Source organism: Petromyzon marinus, chromosome 60, assembly GCF_048934315.1.
Source record: "Petromyzon marinus isolate PM22_M1 ecotype Great Lakes invasive population chromosome 60, UKy_Petmar_22M1.pri1.0, whole genome shotgun sequence".
NCBI classification, from domain to species: Eukaryota; Metazoa; Chordata; class Hyperoartia; order Petromyzontiformes; family Petromyzontidae; genus Petromyzon; species Petromyzon marinus.
In genome coordinates, this window is record NC_133726.1 from 1243614 (window position 1) to 1265655 (window position 22042).

General features: G+C 53.7%; 1 protein-coding gene and 1 long non-coding RNA gene across 3 annotated transcripts in view; both read right to left on the reverse strand.

The window, feature by feature from the left end:
• PGM3 (phosphoglucomutase 3) overlaps window positions 1-10440 on the reverse strand; it is a 21657-nt gene extending 11217 nt beyond the window's left edge. Inside the window, exons 1-12 of one of the 2 annotated variants that reach the window (XM_032976611.2) lie at window positions 10257-10440; window positions 8266-8538; window positions 7844-8028; window positions 7646-7713; window positions 7345-7478; window positions 6914-7106; window positions 5832-5989; window positions 5029-5112; window positions 3997-4095; window positions 2906-3025; window positions 1691-1813; window positions 670-843 (exon numbers count right to left, since the gene is read on the reverse strand). In XM_032976611.2, the coding sequence (XP_032832502.1) occupies window positions 670-843; window positions 1691-1813; window positions 2906-3025; window positions 3997-4095; window positions 5029-5112; window positions 5832-5989; window positions 6914-7106; window positions 7345-7478; window positions 7646-7713; window positions 7844-8028; window positions 8266-8472 (1545 nt within the window). In that variant the 5' untranslated portion in view covers window positions 8473-8538; window positions 10257-10440. Of the gene's footprint in view, window positions 1-669; window positions 844-1690; window positions 1814-2905; window positions 3026-3996; window positions 4096-5028; window positions 5113-5831; window positions 5990-6913; window positions 7107-7344; window positions 7479-7645; window positions 7714-7843; window positions 8029-8265; window positions 8539-10194 lie in introns of both variants that reach the window. The other variant, XM_032976610.2, reaches the window with a different exon arrangement.
• LOC142905969 (uncharacterized) lies at window positions 6224-6763 on the reverse strand. The gene is made up of 2 exons (XR_012929995.1): window positions 6378-6763; window positions 6224-6340 (listed from the first exon to the last, which is right to left on the reverse strand). It is a non-coding gene; the product is annotated as an uncharacterized LOC142905969 (long non-coding RNA).
• Window positions 10441-22042: the final 11602 nt, after the last annotated feature.

Genomic DNA, 22042 nt, shown 5'->3' on the forward strand with positions numbered 1-22042 from the left:
ACACACCACACACACACAACACACACACAACACACACCACACACACACACACCACACACACCACACAACACACACACACACCACACACACACACACACCACACACACCACACACACACCACACAACACACCACACAACACACCACACACACACCACACACACACACCACACACACACACCACACACACACCACACACACCCCACAGACACCACACACACCACACACACCACACACACACACCACACACCACACACACACACCACACACACACCACACACACACACCACACACACACCACACACACACCACACACACACACCACACACACACCACACACACACACCACACACACACACCACACACACACACCACACACAACACACACACACACCACACACAACACACACACACCACACCACACACACACACCACACACAACACACACACAGCACACACAACACACCACACACACACCACACACACACACCACACACACAACACACCACACACACACACCACACACACACCACACACACACACCACACACACACCACACACACACCACACACACAACACACCACACACCACACACACAACACCACACACACCACACCACACACACAACACCACACACAACACACACACACACCACACACAACACACCACACCTGCGTGTCGGCCTCGGCGTAGACGCGCACGAGGTCCTCGGTGCCGGACGCGCGCACGAACGAGCGGCCGCGAGCGTAGCGCCTCACGTGGGCGTCCACTTCCTGCTGCAGGCCGGGCGGCCGCACGGCCCGTCGCTCCGCGTCCTCCGTCTCGATCACGCGGCGGTCCGACACCTACGCGACGGCGACGGCGACGACAAAAGACAAAGATCCCCCGCGTAGCCTTAACAGACTGTCGGGGCAAGTGCCGTTGGCTAGCAGCGGCGCCCGTGAAGGCCGGCACTGTGGCACACGAGGGGGACGGGTGGCCAGCGCCAAGCCCGGCCGCCTTTGTCTCCCCAGTGCTAGCGATGTTTACTACGCTACGCCGCCCCGGGTACTCGTTTGAGGCCGCCGGGTCGACCCGAGCAGGAGTTGAACTTTGGTCACCAGGTTGATTGGCACAGCGTGCTAACCGTTGCACCACCGCTCCCCTCGTGCGTGCGTGCATGCACACCAAGACGCCCGAATTGCCTCGACAGACTGTAGGGGTTGGCGAGTAGCAGCGCCTACGAAGGCCGGCACGGCAACACGAGAGGATGATTGGTTTATCTTTCTCGCACCGTGGTTTCTGTATTTGTCGCCCTCACTGGACACCTGTGGACAAAGAGCTTTCAAGCCCATCAGATTCCTCCGGTCTAAATACATATTCTGATTCTCAGTTGAGTGGGCTTGCGATGGACACGTCCTGCCTCGAAAAGGGATGATGATGATGATGACGATGATGACGATGACAACGACGATGACGACGATGATGACGATGATGACGATGATGACGACGATGACGACGACGACTGGCCGATGTGGATGGGGGGAATGGAGGCAACGACTGTAACGTGGAGATACGCCCACCACCACCCCTCTCCTCCGGCCTCCCCGCCCCACCGTGTGTACGTGCGTACGTACGCCACCGCACGCACGCACGCACGCCAATCGCGGCGGTCACGAGCGGTGGGACGTGGGGTGCGAGGCGGCCCGTCACCTTGACTTTGAGCTGGCGGTTGGGCAGGTCCCTGTACATGGAGTCCCACTGCGGCATGGAGAGACCCCGCACCGCCAGGATGGCTTCAATGAGCAGCATGTCCGAGATGGCATCTCCCACCGTCTGCACGCACGCACACACGCAAGCACATGCGCACGCAAAGATAAAAAAAAGACAAAGATCCCCCGTATAGCCTTAACAGACTGTAGGGGCAAGTGCTGTTAGCGAGCACCTATGAAGGCCGGTAACGGTACACGAGGGGGTGGGTGGCCAGCACCACGCCCGACCGCCTTTGTCTCCCTAGTGGCGATGTTTACACACCGCACAAGGTGCTCATTTGAGGCTGAGTCGACCTAGGGGAGCCCCGGGACCGGTTCAGATAATCGTCACCGGTGTTGGCCGTGAGCGGGAATCGAACCCGGGTCGCCAGGTTCATAGCGCAGCGCGCTAACCGCTACACTATCGCTCCCCACCACACACACTGACACACACACACGTACACACACACACGCACACACACACCTACACACCTACACACACGTACACACACACGCACACATACACACGCACACGTACACACACACACGTACACACACACACGTACACACACACACACGCACACACACACACGTACACACACGCACGCCCCCGCACAGCTGGCTACGTACGGTTCACACCGCACCAGGTGCCTCATTGTAAAGGCTGAGTCGACCAAGGGGAGGACCAGAACTGCTTCAGACATCACTCGCTGGGGCTGGGACTCAAACTCGGGTCGCCGGGTTCGTGGTGCGGTGCACTGCCAACCGCTGCAGCGGTGGCCGCTGCTGGTGGTGCAGTGTTGGTGGTGGTGGTGGTGCAGTGGTGGTGGTGCAGTGTTGGTGGTGATGGTGCAGTGGTGGTAGTGCAGCGGTGGTGGTGGAGTGGTGGTGGTGATGCAGTGTTGGTGGTGATGGTGCAGTGGTGGTAGTGCAGCGGTGGTGGTGGTGCAGCGGTGGTGGTGGTGCAGTGGTGGTGGTGCAGTGGTGGTAGTGCAGCGGTGGTGGTGGTGCAGTGGTGGTAGTGCAGCGGTGGTGGTGGTGGTGCAGTGGTGGTGGTGCAGCGGTGGAGGTGGATGCAGCGGTGGTGGTAGTGCAGTGGTGGTGGTGCAGTGGTAGCGGCGGTGGTGGTAGTGCAGCGGTGGTGGTGGTGGTGGTGCAGCGGTGGTGGATGACCCACCTGGTTGATGAGGTTCACCGTGTGGTGGAGCTGCTCGGCCGCTCTGCGTCGCTCCGCCCCAGAGTTTACGTCCTCCATCGCGTCCCGGATCTGCCTCTCGGCCGCGTCGCTGAACAGGACCTGAGGAGGGGGGGGGGGGGAGACACGGGGACATCGACCGTTGTCACGGCAACGCAGCCTGTGGCCTATCGCCACGGCGCCGGTGGCTGCGTTGCACGTGGCTCACAACAACGACGAGCGGAGCGTGAATGGCCGGTATTGGTATGGTAACCCGGCGCTTGTGGAGGAGGTGAGGGTGTGTGGATTAAAGGCAAAGGTTCCCCATATAGCCTTAACAGACTGATGGGGCAAGTGCTGTTAGCGAGTAGCACCTATGATGGCCGGCACGGCACACGAGGGGGTGGGTGGCCAACACCACGCCCGGCCGCCTTTGTCTCCCCAGTGGCGATGTTTACACACCGCACCGGGTACTCGTTTGAGGCCGAGTCGACCGAGGGGAGGCCCAGTATTGGTTCAAATAATCGTCACCGGTGTTGGCCGTGAGCGGGAGTCGAACCCGGGTAGCCGGGTTCATGACGCAGCGTGCTAATCGCTGCACCACCGCTCCCGCACCCACGCACGCACGCCCGCCCGCTCACTCGCTCGCGACACTCTCAAACTTGCTTCGCCGTAGAAGTCACCCTCTCCTGGCTACTGGCCCGGTTATGTTGCCAGTACAGCAAGAGGGTTAATAACCGTCTGTACGGGGATGGGTTATCTCACTCTTTCATGCAGTCGGCAAAAAACATCCTAATACAGGACTACAGAGCTTGGGCAACGGTTGGCACCGATCCTGGCAGTCTTCCCGCCTGTCTGTGGCTGTCTGGATCTCTCCGAATCTCGCATCAGCAACGTTAACGCGTTTAATTTCAATGAACACAACCGCCGACGCGGATCCGGAACAACAACAACAACAACCATCACGCCGCTGCAGGAGCACGCGGAGGAGTCGACGGCTTGGGGAGGGGGGCCCCCATCCAGCAGCGGACCGAGCACGGCCGACGACGCTGGCGGCGGTTGTGGCTGTTGGCGGCAGCGATGCGCGGACTCACGGTGCCATGGCCGTTGGCTTCGAAGTAGACGCCAACGTCGGCCTTCTGGGCCTGGTGGTGCAGGTGCTTGACTCCCGTCTTCACGCAGTGCACGGGCACCTGCAACAACCACAACAACAACCACGATGACAACAACAACAACAACAACCACGATGACAACAACCACAACAACCACGATGACAACCACAACATTAACCACGAAGACAACAACCACGATGACAACGCCAACAACCACAACAACAACCACAACAACAACCACGATAACAACCACAACAACAACCACGATGATAACAACCACAACAACAACCACGATGACAACCACAACAACAACCACAACAACAACCACGATAACAACCACAACAACAACCACAACAACAACCACGATGACAACAACCACAACAACAACCACGATGACAACAACCACAACAACAACCACAACAACAACCACGATGACAACAACCACAACAACAACCACGATGACAACAACCACAACAACAACCACAACAACAACCACGACAACAACAACCACGACAACAACAACCACGACAACAACAACCACGATGACAACAACCACGACAACAACCACAACCACGGCGACAACCACAACAACCATAACAACAACAGCCACAATGACAACAACCATAACAACAACCACAACAACCATAACAACAGCCACAATGACAACAACCATAACAACAACCACAACAACCATAACAACAACAGCCACAATGACAACAACCATAACAACCACAACAACCATAACAACAGCCGCAACAACAACAACAACAGCCACAATGACAACAACCATAACAACAACCACAACAACCACAACAACCATAACAACAACATCCACAATGACAACAACCATAACAACAACCACAACAACCACAACAACCATAACAACAACAGCCACAATGACAACAACCATAACAACAACCACAACACCCATAACAACAGCCGCAACAACAACAACAGCCACAACGACAACAACAACACTCCCCCCCCCGCCCCCGAGAGAGCGTGGAGTCTCACCCCGAGCGTGTGGGTGAGGAAGTGCGTGGAGCTGCCGTTGGCGTAGGCCGTCTGCACCACAGAAACCTGCAGCTGCAGGGCCGCCTGTATGGATGCAGCAGAGTCCACCGCTCAATGTCACAGGTCAGGGATAGAGCGGCAGCACAGAGGTCAGGGGGCCGCACTACGAACCCGGCGACTCCGGGTTCGATTCCCGCTCGCTCGCGGCCAGCAACACCAGCGACGACTTTCGGAACCGATCCTGGGCCTCCCCGACGTCGACTCGGCGTCAAACGAGGGCCCGGCCCGGTGCGGCGTCTAAAACATCCGCGCCTCCGATTAGCACGGTTGGCTGCGCACGGCGCGAAAGAAGTTCAACGTACATCCAGGGGTGGTACAGACGCAACGAGCGAATGCTCTGCATTATGAGACGCGCAAAACCAGCGGCGGTCCATCGGTCGGGACTGGAGGCAGAGACGCAACGTGCACGTTAACCCACCACCACCACCACCACCACCCGACACAGCCAATGATGAAAGTTTGTCACGTGAGCAAAACGTGCCGATCGGCGACCGCTTCAGGCGCGTTGTGGGGAGAGCAATCCCCACAACGTTGACCATCTCGAGTACGGCGTCGGGGGACGCGCCGAGCATCGTCCTCAGCAAGAACCACGCGAACCTCCCAACCAAAATCAGCGCAAGGGCGGAGCGCCCGCGGGTTTCACCGTCGGCCGGCGGGCAGGCTCGCTTGCCGGGCGAGAGCGACCGGCCGCTCCGAGCGACCGGCCGCTCCGAGCGAGCGGCCGCCGCCGCCGCCCCCCGCACCTGCTCGAGCAGATCCTGCAGGAAGCGGGCGATGAGCGTCGCGATCTTGTCCCCGTCGAGGAGGCGGAAGCGGCCGGCGTCGTCCGCGTAGAAGAAGACGACGCGGTCGCCATCGCCGTCGAACGAGCAGCAGTGGGCGTTGGGCGCCAGCTCCACTCCTGCCGCCGGGCGACATTCGCGGGTCGCGGTGGGCGGGGGGGGGCACGAGGCCAGGCAGGGCAAGGAATGTGTTTTTTTTTCCCCCAGGTAAAGCCCCGCCGAGCTATGAAGTTGTTTTTCAGGAGCGAGTGACGGGTCGACAAAGCGGCCCGACGCCATCGCCATCGCCGCGGAAATGTATAAAAGCAAAAACTTTTTTTTATTGTCCATAGTAAAGGTTTATTTTTGGGGGGGGGGGGGGGGGGGGTTAGGTTCGTGGGAATGTAAATGTGTCGATAAACCCGCCACCACCACCCGGCACAGCCAATTAGCAAAGGTTTGTCACGTAAACAAAACGTGGCAATTAGCGACTGCTTCAGCACACGGCTTGTGTGTTGGAGAGTAAACCCACAAGATTTATAATTCGAGTACTGTGACGTTTCGCTGGTGATTACAAGCAGCTTCGTCAGGCAATTAGCCAGAAACATCGTGAGCACCAGGTACTCATTTGAGCCTGAGTCGACCTAGGGGAGGCCCAGGACCGGTTCAGATCTTCGTCACCGGTGTCGGCCGTGAGCGGGAATCGAACTCGGGCCGCCGGGTTCGAAGCGCAGGGCGCTAACCGCTGCACTACCACTCCCCACACAGACAAACACACAGTGACGCACGCACCAGGGCCCCACCAGCGCCCCATCAGCGCACCCCCAGGGCCCCACCAGGGCCCCACCAGGGCCACACCAGGGCCCCACCAGGGCCCCACCAGGGCCCCACCAGGGCCCCACTAGCGCCCCACTAGCGCCCCACCAGCGCCCCACCTGCACCCCACTAGCGCCCCACCAGCGCCCCACCAGCGCGCCCACCTGCACCCCACCAGCGCCCCACCAGCGCCCCACCAGCGCCCCACCAGCGCCCCCACCGGCGCCCCACCGGACGCACGTACCCACCCTGCGGAGGCTTCTGCTGCACCTTGACGTAGTCGGCGCCGCAAGCCTCGTTCAGTTTGCCGGCCGTGCCGTCGTTGCTCACGGTAACGCTCAGCTGCTCCCGCAGGGGGCCCAGGAGCTCCAAGAGCCGCGGGGCACCGATGCCGTTGGCCGCGTCCACGGTGAGGCGGCGGGGGAGGCCCTGGGCCGGAGCCTGCGGGCCATGGAGCAGAGGCTCGGCGCTTTGCAAGCGTCAACAAGGGCTGCTGAGCTCATTGGGTCGCTCCGGTATCAATAAACATTCGGACGCTGAATAAAGAATTCTCATCTCGGTGGTATGCCGCCCATGCCGTGCGCTATTAGTCTCAAGCAATGCCCCGGCGGGCGGCGATGGACAGCTGCGCGCGACGAGGAGCGAGGAGGAGGAGGAGGAGGAGAGAGAGTGCTCCCACCTGCTGGAGGAGCGCTAGGAAGGCCTGCGTGAGCTTGCGAGCGTAGCCCGCCAGCGAGGGCTCCCCGTAGCGCCCCTGCGTGTTGTGGCACCGCACGACGTAGTGCAGCTGTGGGGTGGTCACCAGCCCCAAGTCTGCGGAGGTAAATGACGCTCGGGGTCATGCACGGGGGGGCCCCCCATCCCCCCCCCACCCCCGCCCCACGAGGAGGGATACGGAAACACGGAGAGACACACGGAGGTGTCTGTGTCGAGTGAGAGGTGTTTGAGCACGGACACGTCTGTGAGTAGGCCTGCGTTACCCCGGTAAGTCGCCCCAAGTGCCTCCACTCCGTCCATCACGGCCCGAGAGAGAGCCTCGCTGCTCGGCCTGCGAATAATTAAATTTGATTGAACGCGCAGAACAACTCCTCGATTCAGCACGTCATCACCGACGACGTCCCCACGTCAAGTCGACCGCCGTGCGAGGGCCTCCCCCCTCCCGTGTCTCTCCACGTCACCTCGTGTCTCTGCCCAGCAGCACGTGGCTGGGCGCCTGCATGTCCACGCCCTCCGCCTCCGCGATGGCGCGCAGCTCGCCCGCCAGGGCCGCGTCGTCCGCGTTGGCGAGCCGCGTGGCGTGCTCCTCCCACGAGGCCACCAGCATCTCCCCGAGAGGCTCCACCAACTTCACGCCGTTATCCTCCTAGAGGTGAGAGGGCGGGAGAGAGAGAGAGAGAGGAAGAGAGAGGAGAGGTAAAAGAGAGATGGGAGAGAGGAGACAAGTAGGCGGGAGAGGTTTCAGCGTCGGAATGACGAGGCTCGACTACTGCGACCCGCCGCTCTACGGGACGTCCGGCAAAAAAAAAAAGAGAAAAAAACCCGAGCAAGCTGCAGCCTCTGCGTGTGCAACATTCTCCCGCCGACCCCACGGACCGCTCACCTCGGGGTTGTGCGACGCGGTGACCATGACGGCGACGGCGGCGCGTGTGGCCTTGGCGCGCAGCGCGGCCAGCAGGCCCATGCGGAACATGACGTGGGGCAGCCGCTCGGCCAGCGTGCGGAACCCCGCCGTGCCGTACTCCAGCTGCAGCGCCGGCGGCTTCGGGCGATGCGCCCCCCTCCGCCGCACCTCCTCCTCCCACGCCATCGCCTCTTCCCTGCTCCTTCCGCTTTGCTCGACGCCGCCGCCGCCGCCGCCGCCGCCGCTTCTTGCCTTTCGAACGGCAAACAAGGTTCAGAGGTCGAATCGGTTGCGGGCGATTCGTTGCTGAGAGTCGCTCAATGGCTGATGTGTATATGCATGTATGTCGAGCTTCTTTCGCGTCGTACGGAGCCAACCGTGATAACCGCAGGCGCGCAAAAAAGGTGCTGATGCACTCACCCCACCCAACAACCCACCCACCCACTCGCTCACTCATCTATCCACCCACCCACTAACTCACCCCACCCAACAACCCACCCGCCCACTCGCTCACTCATCCAACAACCCACCCAATCACCCACCTACCCACCCACCTACCCACTCACCACCCACCCACTCACTCACTCATCCAACCACCCACCCAATCACCCACCTACCCACCCACCTACCCACTCACCACCCACCCACTCACTCACTCATCCAACCACCCACCCAATCACCCACCTACCCACTCACCACCCACCCACCCACTCGCTTACTCATCCAACCACCCACCCACCTACCCACCCACCTACCCACTCACCATCCACCCACTCAACCACTCACCCTACCCACTCACCCACCTCACCACCCACTCAACCACTCACCACCAACCCGCCAAGTGATGCGTCGACACGGGCTGCCCCCCACCCCCGTCCCTCCTAAATCCTCATCCCCAGTCGACAGCCATGAAGCTCGTGATGGGACATTCCACGTTCCTGTGGCAGGGACGAGTCTAACATGAACCCTAGGGGTCAACCGCTGTGGACTTCCGCACAAACTTGTTGTTCAAGCTGTGTTGTTCAAGCTGTGTTGTTCAAGCTGTGTTGTTCAATCTGTGTTGTTCAAGTTGTGTTGTTCAATCTGTGTTGTTCAAGCTGTGTTGTTCAAGTTGTGTTGTTCAAGCTGTGTTGTTTAAGTTGTGTTGTTCAAGCTGTGTTGTTCAAGCTGTGTTGTTCAAGTTGTGTTGTTCAAGCTGTGTTGTTTAAGTTGTGTTGTTCAAGCTGTGTTGTTCAAGTTGTGTTGTTCAAGCTGTGTTGTTCAAGCTGTGTGGTTCAAGTTGTGTTGTTCAATCTGTTGTTCAAGCTGTGTTGTTCAAGTTCTGTTGTTGACAAAGGTCCCCCGTGTAGCCTGTAACAGACTGTAGGGGCAAGTGCTGTTAGCGAGCAGCGCCTGTGAAGGCCGGCGCTGTGGCAGACGAGGGGGTGGGTGGCCAGCACCACGCCCGGCCGCCTTTGTCTCCCTCGTGACAACTTGTTCACACACCGCACCAGGTGCTCATTTGAGGCCGAGTCGACCTAGAGGAGGCCCATGACCCGGTTCACGTAATAATCGCCACTGGGTGTGTGTTGGTGGCCGTGAGCGGAAATCGAACCCGCGTCGCCGGGTTCTCAGCGCTCACCACTACACCACCGCTCCCCCGGCGAGCGAGCGACACACACAACAACAACAACAACACAAAGTGTGTGTTGTTGTTGACAGCATCCCATCGAGCCGTCTCGCACGTTCACAATTCGGCACAGCGCCAATTTAACAAACACAAATTTCTTTAAAAAATAAATCCGTGAGGCGGTTTCGACAAGGTGGTGTGTCATCAGCTGGCCCAACAGCAACAGACACCGCACTATGGCCACCCCAAAATAAACAATTATAATAGTGTATGATTATTATTATCATCATCATCATTACCGTGAGGCGTCAGCGGTGGGTCTCGAACCCGTGGGGGTCGTGGGCCCAGGCGCGTGACTCACCAGCGCCTCGGCGCTCCTTCAGCCCTCCTCCGTCTGTGGGGAGACTGCTCAGCGCGCCCTCTCTTAACTCTCTCCCTGGACCCTGAACTCTCCCCCCTCTCTCTCTCTCCCTGGACCCTGAACTCTCCCCTCTCTCTCTCTGGGCGCTGAACTCTCCCCTCTCTCTCTCCCTGGCCGCTGAACTCTCCCCCCCCCCACTCTCTCCCCCCTCTCTCTCTGGGCGCTGAACTCTCCGCCCGTCTCTCTCTCTCACAGAGAGGGAGACACGTGGCACGTGCCCATCGCTTCCGTGTGGGGAGGGGCAAGGGGTGGAGCCGGGGAGAAAGGGGGCGGGACTGATGGGAAGGGGGCGTGGAGAGGGCGTGGTCGGGAGAGGGAGGTGGGCGTGGCTGATGTAATCTTCATTTGAAGCTTTCGCGACTCTTTGATTTTATTTTATTTTCTAACTACGTGACTTTACCGAAAGAACCAGAGTATGATGCATTTTAATTAAGGGGGCCGTCCATAAATGACGTCACGCGATGTTGGACGATTTTTGACCCCCCCCCCTTCGTCACACGGCGTCACAAAAGTCTGACCCCCCCTCAAATATGACGTCACAAAGCTCTGCCCACCCCCCCCCCAAAAAAAAAACATGCTTCAAATCGCTTTAAACTATTGTCATCGTAGTGCGTATTTAATGTGGCGCTGCACTTTGATGTTGTAAGAGAAAACATTTATTAAAAAGTCTATTTAATTAAGTAGAACGTGTTGTCTATATTTATTTAAAGTTGCGCATTTTGATGTGACGTCACATTTCTCAACCCCCCCCCCCCTCGTCACACATCGTCACAAATGTCTGACTCCCCCCCACCCCCCTAGGTGCGTGACGTCATTTAAGAACGGCCCCTTAATATGGGGCGGGCCCTGTATCTGAGTCACACGTGACGCGGGAGAAAATCCCCCCGGGGGGTAGAGGAGGGGGGAGGCCGTAATGGGAAATGTGGCGCCCAGCGCAGAGTGGGGAGCGCTCCTGCGCGTGTTTCTTGGGGTGTCATTTGGGGGGCCCCGGGGGAGCGAGGCTGGATTATGGACCGGGCCAGTGGGGACAGTGCCCCGGGGCCTCGGACTGCCAGGGGGCCTCCAAGCCTCAGGTCGCGCGCGGTGCGTGGCCCAAGACTTCCGAAGGAAGTTGGACACCAGGGCCGTCAGTGCGCACAGCGCAAGCTGACCACTAGGGCCCCCTTTGTGCTTATAGCGCGAGCTGACCACTAGGGCCCCCCAGACCCCTCGGCGCTTACAATGTGAGGGCCCCCCAAACCCCTTGGCGTATAAACAGTGAGCTGACCACTCGGGCCTCTAGGCCCCTTGGTGTATAGTGAGCTGGCCACTCGGGCCTCTAGGCCCCTTGGTGTATAAATAGTGAGCTTACCACTCGGGCCTCTAGGCCCCTTGGCGTATAAATAGTGAGCTCACCACTCGGGTCTCTAGGCCCCTTGGTGTATAAATAGTGAGCTCACCACTCGGGCCTCTAGGCCCCTTGGCGTATAAATAGTGAGCTGACCACTCGGGCCTCTAGGCCCCTTGGCGTATAAATAGTGAGCTCACCACTCGGGCCTCTAGGCCCCTTGGCGTATACATAGTGAGCTGACCACTCGGGCCTCTAGGCCCCTTGGCGTATAAATAGTGAGCTGACCACTCGGGCATCTAGACCCCTTGGCGTATAAATAGTGAGCTCACCACTCGGGCCTCTAGGCCCCTTGGTGTATAAATAGTGAGCTCACCACTCGGGCCTCTAGGCCCCTTGGTGTATAAATAGTGAGCTCACCACTCGGGCCTCTAGGCCCCTTGGCGTATAAATAGTGAGCTCACCACTCGGGTCTCTAGGCCCCTTGGTGTATAAATAGTGAGCTCACCACTCGGGCCTCTAGGCCCCTTGGCGTATAGTGAGCTGACCACTCGGGCCTCTGGGCCCCTTGGCGTATAGTGAGCTGACCACTCGGGCCTCTAAGCTCCTTGGCGTATAAATAGTGAGCTGACCACCTGGGCCCCTCGGCACCTACAATGTGAGGGCCCCCATGCCCCAGGGTGGTCACAGCGTGAGTTGACCACTAGGGCCCCCAGGCCCCTGGGTGCACACAGCGTGAGTTGACCACTAGGGCCCTCAGGCCCCTGGGTGCTCAGTGTGAGTTGACCACTAGGGCCCCCAGGCCCCTGGGTACTCACAGTGTGAGTTGACCACTAGGGCCCCCAGGCCCCTGGGTGCACACATCGAGCGTACCACCTGGGGCCCCTTGGTACACGCAGTGCATGCTGAGAACGAGAGCCTCTCGGAGAGTGCAGTGCTTCTGTACAACTGAGCCACTGGTTGGCACGCTACAATACGCTGTGACAAGATACAATATTCACCAACAAGTCAGTTCATGCTGCAGGACAGTTTGAAGGGCGGCATATTATGGCAAGCCGTTAGTTATTTGACTTACCGTAGCTAGCTATCCCTTTATTTTAGCTAGATGCCCATTTTCCTTAGCTAGCTGCCCATATGATTCAGCTTGTTAGCATAAATTAGTGAGCTAGCTGCCATTTGTGCCAGCTAGCTGCCCTTACAACCAAATTAGCTGCACTAAAGAGCCAGCTAGTGAGACCGAGGGCTCGTCGGTTGTTGAGAGCTTAGTTAGCCGTTGACAAATCAATTATTAAAAATACACCGCGGTTTTGTGAAACATTAAAAAATACGCCAAAAGCTATATTTTTTTTAATACACTAATGCATATATAAGAGACCCAATCCATACTTAAAGATTAAGGAAAACCCCATTAATCTTTTCCATAGACCGTCTGTTTTTAGATCCACGGAAGTAGATCATGCTAACGTTGACATGCAAATTGTTGACAGCTCTTAATGAGGTTTTTTACTCCCCTCCTCATCGATGAGGTGTGGCCTATGGGGTGTAGCCCCTCCCCATCGATGGGGTGTGGCCTATGGGGTGTGGCCCCTCCCCATCGATGGGGTGTGGCCTATGGGGTGTGGCCCCTCCCCATCGATGGGGTGTGGCCTATGGGGTGTGGCCCCTCCCCATCGATGGGGTGTGGCCTATGGGGTGTGGCCCCTCCCCATCGATGGGGTGTGGCCTATGGGGTGTGGCCCCTCCCCATCGATGGGGTGTGGCCTATGGAGTGTGGCCCCTCCCCATCGATGGGGTGTGGCCTATGGGGTGTGGCCCCTCCCCATCGATGGGGTGTGGCCTATGGGGTGTGGCCCCTCCCCATCGATGGGGTGTGGCCTATGGGGTGTGGCCCCTCCCCATCGATGGGGTGTGGCCTATGGGGTGTGGCCCCTCCCCATCGATGGGGTGTGGCCTATGGGGTGTGGCCCCTCCCCATCGATGGGGTGTGGCCTATGGAGTGTGGCCCCTCCCCATCGATGGGGTGTGGCCTATGGGGTGTGGCCCCTCCCCATCGATGGGGTGTGGCCTATGGGGTGTGGCCCCTCCCCATCGATGGGGTGTGGCCTACGTGCATAGTCTCCACCAAGTAATTTCACCGACTTATCAGAAACCTTTGTTGGTTGTTCGGCCAATGAAAAACAAAAAGGTTATCTTTTGAATTTCAAGCAACATAATTCTCTGTGTGTTAGGCAGGTATATACAACATTACTTGGTAGGAAAAGCCACAGACAGATGCCTGTTTTCTTGCTTGGTGTACACCACAGTCATATATTCAGAGACTTTTTAAATCTTTTTCTAAAACAACAGCATTCTTAAAGGCTATTTCAACAATCCCTCCTAAGGGCTATGTTCTAACAGCCTTTTCAAAGGGTTAGGGTTATTTTCTTTGATGTGCCTTTCTATTGTTTTCTTGTATCTACTCAAAGCTGCCTTTAGGTACGAGGAGCCTATAAAATACGACCACTTGATTGTATTTTCCAACAACAGTATTTGAAGGGTGTTGTCACTATTCACGTATATTAATTACATTATTATTTAATAAGTATTGAGATATGATATAAATATATCCATATAACTAGCCTACTGGTCCTGAAATATGAACCGCAAACGTTGGAATAGCGGTGCTTCCAAAAGGAAAGACAAAAAAGACGAGGAGGCAAGAGAGGAAGTTTTGCTTCAAAGTGTTCCACTCATTGCCAACTTCTTTCAAAAACCCTCCGATAGTAATGATGACGACAGCAGCAGCACCATTGTCAGCTGTGAGGAAGGAACTAGCACGAGTTTTGTTTCCAGTAATGTTGTCACTCACCCAGAGCCATCCTTCGAAGTCGAACCCTCAACAGCTAATGGTATACAAGATCCATAATTTCCACCTCAGGAACAGTTGAGCAGTTCACAAGAATCAAAATCAGTAACCAAAGCCATTCCTGGTGCTATGAGGTCACTGACCCTGCATAATAGCAACAAAGCACTTCCAGTGACATTGTTAAGTCAGTGCTAATTGAAAGAGGGGCAGTCCCCTTCCAAAACAGCAGTGAAAAATACCCAGCTTCAGTCCGAGATAGAGCGCTTGGTGGAAAGACGGGAAGTTTCAACGATGAACTTCTGAACTGTATATTGCCAAATGGGCAGAAGGTTTCTCGACAGTGGCTACTGTACTCACCCTCAACAGGTTGTGTGTAACTGTTCTGCATGCGAACTGTTCTCCGGCAAGCTCGGTGGCTTTAGTCAGGGGTTTAGCGACTGGAAGCACTCTGAAAGAATCGGGGAACACGAAAATAGTGCAGAACACAGATCACGCGTGCTTGCCTTGCACCAGCGGACAAAGGGCAGTGCTATAGATGCAGATCTCGTGCAGCAACTTGATGGCGAACGTAAATACTGGAGGGAGATTGTTTTAAACGAGTTGCAGCAGTGATCAAGTTCTTGGGTGAAAGAGGACTTGCGTTTCGGGGAGATGATGAACGGTTTGGGTCGACCCATAACGTTAGTTTCCTTGGCATCCTAGAATTGCTATCACAATTTGACCCATTCTTAGCTGAACATATTAAAATGTTTGGCGGAAAGGGAAGAGGCACGGTGTCCTATTTGTCATCGACAAAATGTGAAGAACTCATTGAGCTAATGGGTCAGAAAACTCGCTAAACAATAGCGGATGAGATTCGGGATGCCAAATATTTTTCAATAATTGTTGACTCTACCCCAGACCTGTCACATGTGGACCAATTGACGTTCATATTCCGGTTTGTGAACAGCAGCGGGAATGTGGTGGAGCGATTCCTGGGCTTTGAGCCCATTGAGAGCCACACCGGTAAAAGTTGAGCAGACTGTGTGACTGTGATGGTGGAGGGCCTTGGGTTGGACCTCTCAAACTGTAGAGGTCAGTCACGTGACAATGCAAGCAACATGTCAGGAAAATACAATGAGCTACAGGCCCGTCTGAAACAAATAAACCCTCTGATAGAGTGTGTGCCTTGCGCAGCGCATTCACTTAACTTAGTTGGTGTTAACATCTTAGACGGCAGTGGCCGAGAAGCTGACGAGTTTTTTTTACATGTTGCAGTCACTGTACACATTTTGCTCTTCATCCACACACAGATGGGGGAAAGTCTTTTGGAAGACAGATGTCAGACTGACATTAAAATCGTTGTCCAGTACTCGGTGGAGTGCTCGGGCAGAGTCAACCAAGGCACTGTGGAGAAATTACACCCACATTCGAGAGGCTTTCGGTGGTATGTGCAATGATGGTAATGAGAAAAGAGAAACTCGAATCGAGGCCGCTGGACTATGTGCGGAATTGGACACCTTAGAGAGATGGTGTTCATGGCACATTTCTGGGACGTCACACTTGACCGGTTCCACGCTACAAGCATGCACCTACAGAAAAGTGACATTGACATCTCTGTAGCAGCGCAGATTTTGTCTTCATTGAGGGATTTTGTGGCGTGACAGCGAGACCAGTTTGAGGCTTTTGAAAGAGCAGCCATAAATGTGACAGGTTCTCTCTCAGTCATATAAGCACGATCTTCAGCGAAAGAGGAAACGCAAAAACATTTGCAGATGAGAGTTGAGAGCCAGGTGTGACACTGGAGGGGAGGGAGAAGTTCAAAAGAGAAACATTTAATATGGTCATTGATAAGCTAGTGGCATGCCTTGAACATCGCTTGGATGCTTAACAATCGTTTGACCAGTCTCTTTGGAGTTCTGTTTATGTCAGATCAGGTGTCTAACAGTGATGTCATAGTGGAAAAGGTAAACGCCATCTTGATTTGAAGCTTTCGTGACTGCAGGAATCCATACTCTGTGGTTATTTCGGTAATGTCACGTGGGTAGAAAATAAATCACGACGTTTCGGGCGCAACACAAGCGTCCGCCATTACAACGGGCGCTTGGTGTTGCGCCCGAAACGTCGTGATTTATTTTATTTTATACCTACGTGACTTTACTGAAAGAACCAAAGAACAAGGTAAATGCACTCTCCGCTGCATATCAATCAGACCTGAACATGAACTTTGCCAACGAACTCATCCAATTCAAGTCTTTCATGTCCGACTCTGAGGGTGAGAAGTGCCCAACTACATTGCTTGAGACGTTGCAGGCAACTTAATCTGCAGTCAGCGTTCCCCAATGTTTTCGTGGCACTTCGGATTTTCCTAACTTTGCCAGTGACAAACCGCCAGGGTGAGCGGACATTTGCCCCTTTTAGGCAGAATCAAGAATGAGCTGCGGAGTAGCGCGTTGCCAAACGCGTCTCAGCTCATTGTCACTTACGTCAAGTGTCAGACCTTGTCAGACAGCGAGATTTTGACGATCTAGTGGATGATTTTGCGATGAGGAAGGCAAGAAAGACACGCAAATATATGAAAGTGGGGGGAGGGGGGGGCTCCAAAAGACACGTGCGGTCTCCATCACCAATAATTTCTCATTAACATGCTAATTTATGCTATTTTTTACCTGGCAGCCCTTTGATTGGTGGAAAACCAACCACCGTCCGGTTGGCTGCTCACCACTTACATTATCATTGGCTGCTGACGTTTGGGCTACGCCCATTTCAAACCCTTATAAACAGTTTGCATTGGAAGCTAACCCCCCTTTTCCTGAAGACGACCGCTTGTTCATTAGACCTCCTCTGCCAGTACCAAAATATAATAATAATAGGGTTTTCCCCCTCTTTTTTCTGGCAACAAAACGGAAACCTTTTAACAAGGAATCATGTCTGCATACTTGCAGTCAAAATGCAAACAAAAAGTTCACTGAAAATATGATGCATTGTCCTTGAAACTGATTGGTCCACACCAGAGACGGCTTTCTTTTGAGACTCGTTTCAATTGGTGCTAGACCAGATGATGCCACAAGGCGTACAGCTCAAAGACAATGCCACTATCAAAGTAATGAGGGCTCGGGGTAAGCATCTACATCATTAGACCTCCTTTGCCAGTACCAAAATATAATAATAGGGATTTTCCCCTTTTTTTCTGGCAACAAAACTTAAACCTTTTTACAATGATTCATGTCTCCATTAACCACAATACTTGCAGTCAAAATGCAAACAAAAAAATCACACTATGATAATATATGCATTGTCCTTGAAACTGATTGGTCCACACCAAGGGACGGCTTTCTTTTGAGCCTCGACCCAATTGGTGCTCGACCACATGACGCCAAAAGGCGTACAGCTCAAAGACAATGCACTATCAAAGTAATGAGGGCTCGGGGCGAGCATCTACATCATTAGACCTCCTTTGCCAGTACCAAAACATAATAGGGATTTCCCCTTTTTTCCGGCAACACAGCTTAAACCTTTTTATAAGGATTCATGTCTCCATTAACCTTTTGGTGTCCTCTGGTCTCGCACCAATCGAGACGAGGCTCAAAAGAAAGCCGTCTCAGGTGTGGACCAATCAGTTTCAAGGACAATGCATCATATTATCAGAGTGAACTTTTTGTTTACATTTTGACTGCAGGTATTGTGGTTAATGCAGACATGAATCCTCGTAAAAAGGTTTGTTTTGTTGCCAGAAAAAAGTGGAAAAACCCAATTATTATACGACCGCTTGTGTTGCGATCGAAACATCGTTTTATGTTATTTCCTTTGAACCTATCTACGTGACTTAACCGAAAGACCAAAAGAATATAGTTGTTATTTGATCAATGTGCTTATTTGATCAATGTGGTTTATGTGATCATTTGTTTTTTTTATTTGATCGATATTGTTATTCGATCAATAGGCTTGTTTGTTCAATTGGTTTATTTGATCAACGGGATTATTTGATCAATGGGTTTAATATTGTTTGACCAATGGGCGTATCTGATCGCACGATTAAACGACGGAAACTCACTGTCGTCCCGTCCCTGCGAGCATCTTAACCGCACTATATGGATACTGTAGGGCGCGTGTATATTGCATTATACAGAGACTCCTTTCCTTATGAACATTCAACTTGAGAACTGTCAGAGATACGAACAAACCTGGCCGTATGTCCAGTTGCCCGTTCGGACCGGGAGTCGTAAGTTCAACCACCCCTTGCAATATACGGCAGTAGTGGCATCTGCAAAGCGTGAAGAACCAGTGGCATCTGTATCTGCAAAACGTGAAGAACCAGTGGAACCTACATCATACAGAACATGAAGAACTAGTGGCATCTTCATCTGCAGAACGTGAAGAACCAGTGACATCTACATCTGCAGAACGCGAAGAACCAGTGGCATCTACATCTGCAGAACGTTAAGAACCAGTGGCATCTACATCTACAGAACGCGAAGAACCAGTGGCATCTACATCTGCAGAATGTGAAGAACCACTGGCATTTACATCTACAGAACATGGAGAACCAATGGCATCTACATCTGCAGAACGTTATGAACCAGTGGCATCTACATCTGCAGAACGTGAAGAACCAGTGGCATCTACATCTGCAGAACATGAAGAACCAGTGGCATCTACATCTACAGAACGCGAAGAACCAGTGGCATCTACATCTGCAGAATGTGAAGAACCAGTGGAATATACATCTACAGAACATGAAGAACCAATGGCATCTACATCTGCAGAACGTTATGAACCAGTGGCATCTACATCTGCAGAACGTGAAGAACCAGTGGCATCTACATCTGCAGAACGTGAAGAATCAGTGGCATCTACATCTAGAGAACGTGAAGAACCAGTGGCATCTACATCTACAGAACGTGAAGAACCAGTGGAATATACATCTACAGAACATGGAGAACCAATGGCATCTACATCTTCAGAACGCGAAGAACCAGTGGCATCTACATCTGCATAACGTGAAGAACCAACGGCATCTACATTTGGAGAACGTTAAGAACCAGTGACATCTACATCTGCAGAACGCGAAGAACCATTGGCATCTACATCTACAGAACGCGAAGAACCAGTGGCATCTACATCTGCAGAACGTGAAGAGCCAGTGGCATCTACATCTGCAGAACATGAATAATCAGTGGCATCTACATCTGGAGAACGTTAAGAACCAGTGACATCTAGATCTACAGAACGTGAAGAACCAGTGGCATCTACATCTACAGAACGTGAAGAACCAGTGGCATCTACATCTGCCAGGGTCAAGAAGTTACCACGGGGGGGAGGCAACTTATCGGTGTTTTTCAACGTTGGAAATGTTTTTTTTATTATGCAATAAGTTCTAAACAAAAACAGTGCACACATTGTTGTTCACCTTGTTGTAAAGCTGAGGTATATCATATACACACACAAACAAAGAGGGGCCGAACAACAACAACAAACAAACACAAAAATCGTCAACGCACAGAAGCCACACAAACCAAGTGGCCGTCCGGAAGGCCGACGCGTTCGACCCGGGGTGACCGATCCGAGGGCAACGAATCCATTCTCTCTCCGTGTTGTCCACCCCCTCCCACGCCACCACCACGCCGCTAACACAGCTTACACATTGAAAATAAACCCGTGGGCCCTACGGCGCCCAAAACCAAGATAGGCCGCACACACAGCCAGCCGACGGCTCCTCTTATCGTTTCTGTTTGCAAGAGACGTTTGCAAATCCGATGCCGCCGCCGTTTCTTGGAATGTGAACACAACCGTCAACATCCCCCGTGTCCACCCAGCCAAACGCGGAGGTCAACCATCACACCGCACGGGGCTCCAACTCGCACCTCCTCCGCCTTCTTCCCGCTCGTACCAGCTGCACTTGTGGAATTCTCTCACTCCCCTCTCATCCCCGTCGTCGACTCCGATCGCACCAAAGCTCCCGCTTGTTCATACCAATAATAATAATGATAACCTTGGCTCACACATCCAAGACACGCATGTTACACAGTCTTAGCAAATAAACCCTCGATAAACGGTGCTGCTTGTCGCTGGCCGCTTGGCATTTTAGGCCTCTGGGCAACTGTGCTGAGCGCCTGCGTTGTTCTAAATGATAAAACTACAACAAAAATGGGCATCTCGGCCGTCCACGAAGTTCGGACGAGCCCGCAAGAATGTAGGACGCACACTTGGGGCTGCTTGCCTTCACGATGTTTAATCCGCCTTCAAAAAATCCTGCCAACCACGAAGCAATAAAAAATAAACATTCTGTTTGTATTTCAGCACAGGGTTTCAACATTTGTGCAAAGAGTAAAAAAAAATAGAACCATAGTTCCTGCTCTTTGGGTTATCGTTATTATTATTATTAAGCGTATTCACCCAGAGACGCCTCATCGATTACCAGGTCATCACTCGGCATTGGGATGTTTTGGCCATGCCGGCCACGTTTGTATGGGGTGAGGGGGGGGTTGGTTTTGTTTAGATGATTGAGGAAAACAGAGAACCCGGAGGAAACCCATGCAGCACATTGTGGCCGAGAAAGATAATATGTAACAAAACTCCACTGAGAGAGGGATGGCCGAGTCACGGATCGAACTCAGGCACTTCTTGCTGTGAGGCACCAAGGGTCACCCCCGCGCCATCACTCGCCCCGGCGCTCCAGAGGGCTGGGAGGGACATTGAGAGGGGTTTTTATTTCTCCGGCAGAATGACCGCATTTCTGTATTCTCTTGGGAATATAAGGCGCTCGGCATTTAACTCAGACGAGCTCCAACGCTCGTGGCCCGGTACCAGTAGGATCATACAAAGATCCCCCCTGTATAGCCTCAACAGACTATTGGGGCCTGGTCACGCACACACACACAACTTGCGGATTAGAAGATGCACCCCCCCCCTCCTCCCCCCAGCTTTTGCTTTTAAAACGCTGATTAATAATGGTTATTATTAATAAAACTTAAACTTCAAATTGAGCAATCTTTGGAAGAACATAATCAACCAGGTAAATAAAGTGTTAACTGTTGTGTTAGCCGACTGTTTGTGTTACTTTGCATTATATTTCTAAGTTTACGAGGTTTGTTTTCTCAAACTTCCAATTTCTCTCCCCCTGCCGCTCTCTAAATTTGAATAGATTTGTTAACTTCCAATTTCTCTCCCCCTACCACTCTCATTGACATGCTCATTTCTCTGCCCCAACCCCCCACCCCCTCTCTCTATATATAATGCCTCGTCACAAAGGCGTTGTTTATCTGCGTCTCTCTGTCTCTCCCCCATGTGTCTCTCTCTCTGTCTCTCTCTCTGGATGTGTCTCTCTCTGTGTTTCTCTCTCTCTCTCTGTATGTGTGTCTCTCTCTGTGTGTCTCTCTCTCTGTGTCTCTCTCTTTCTCTGTCTCTCTCTATTTCTCTCTCTGTGTCTCTCTCTGTACGTGTCTCTCTGTCTCTCCCCCATGTGTGTCTCTCTCTCTCTGTCTCTTTCTGTCTCTCTCTCTCTCTGTCTCTCCCCAATGTGCGTGTGTCTCTCTCTGTGTCTCTCTCTGTGTCTCTCTCTGTGTCTCTCTCTGT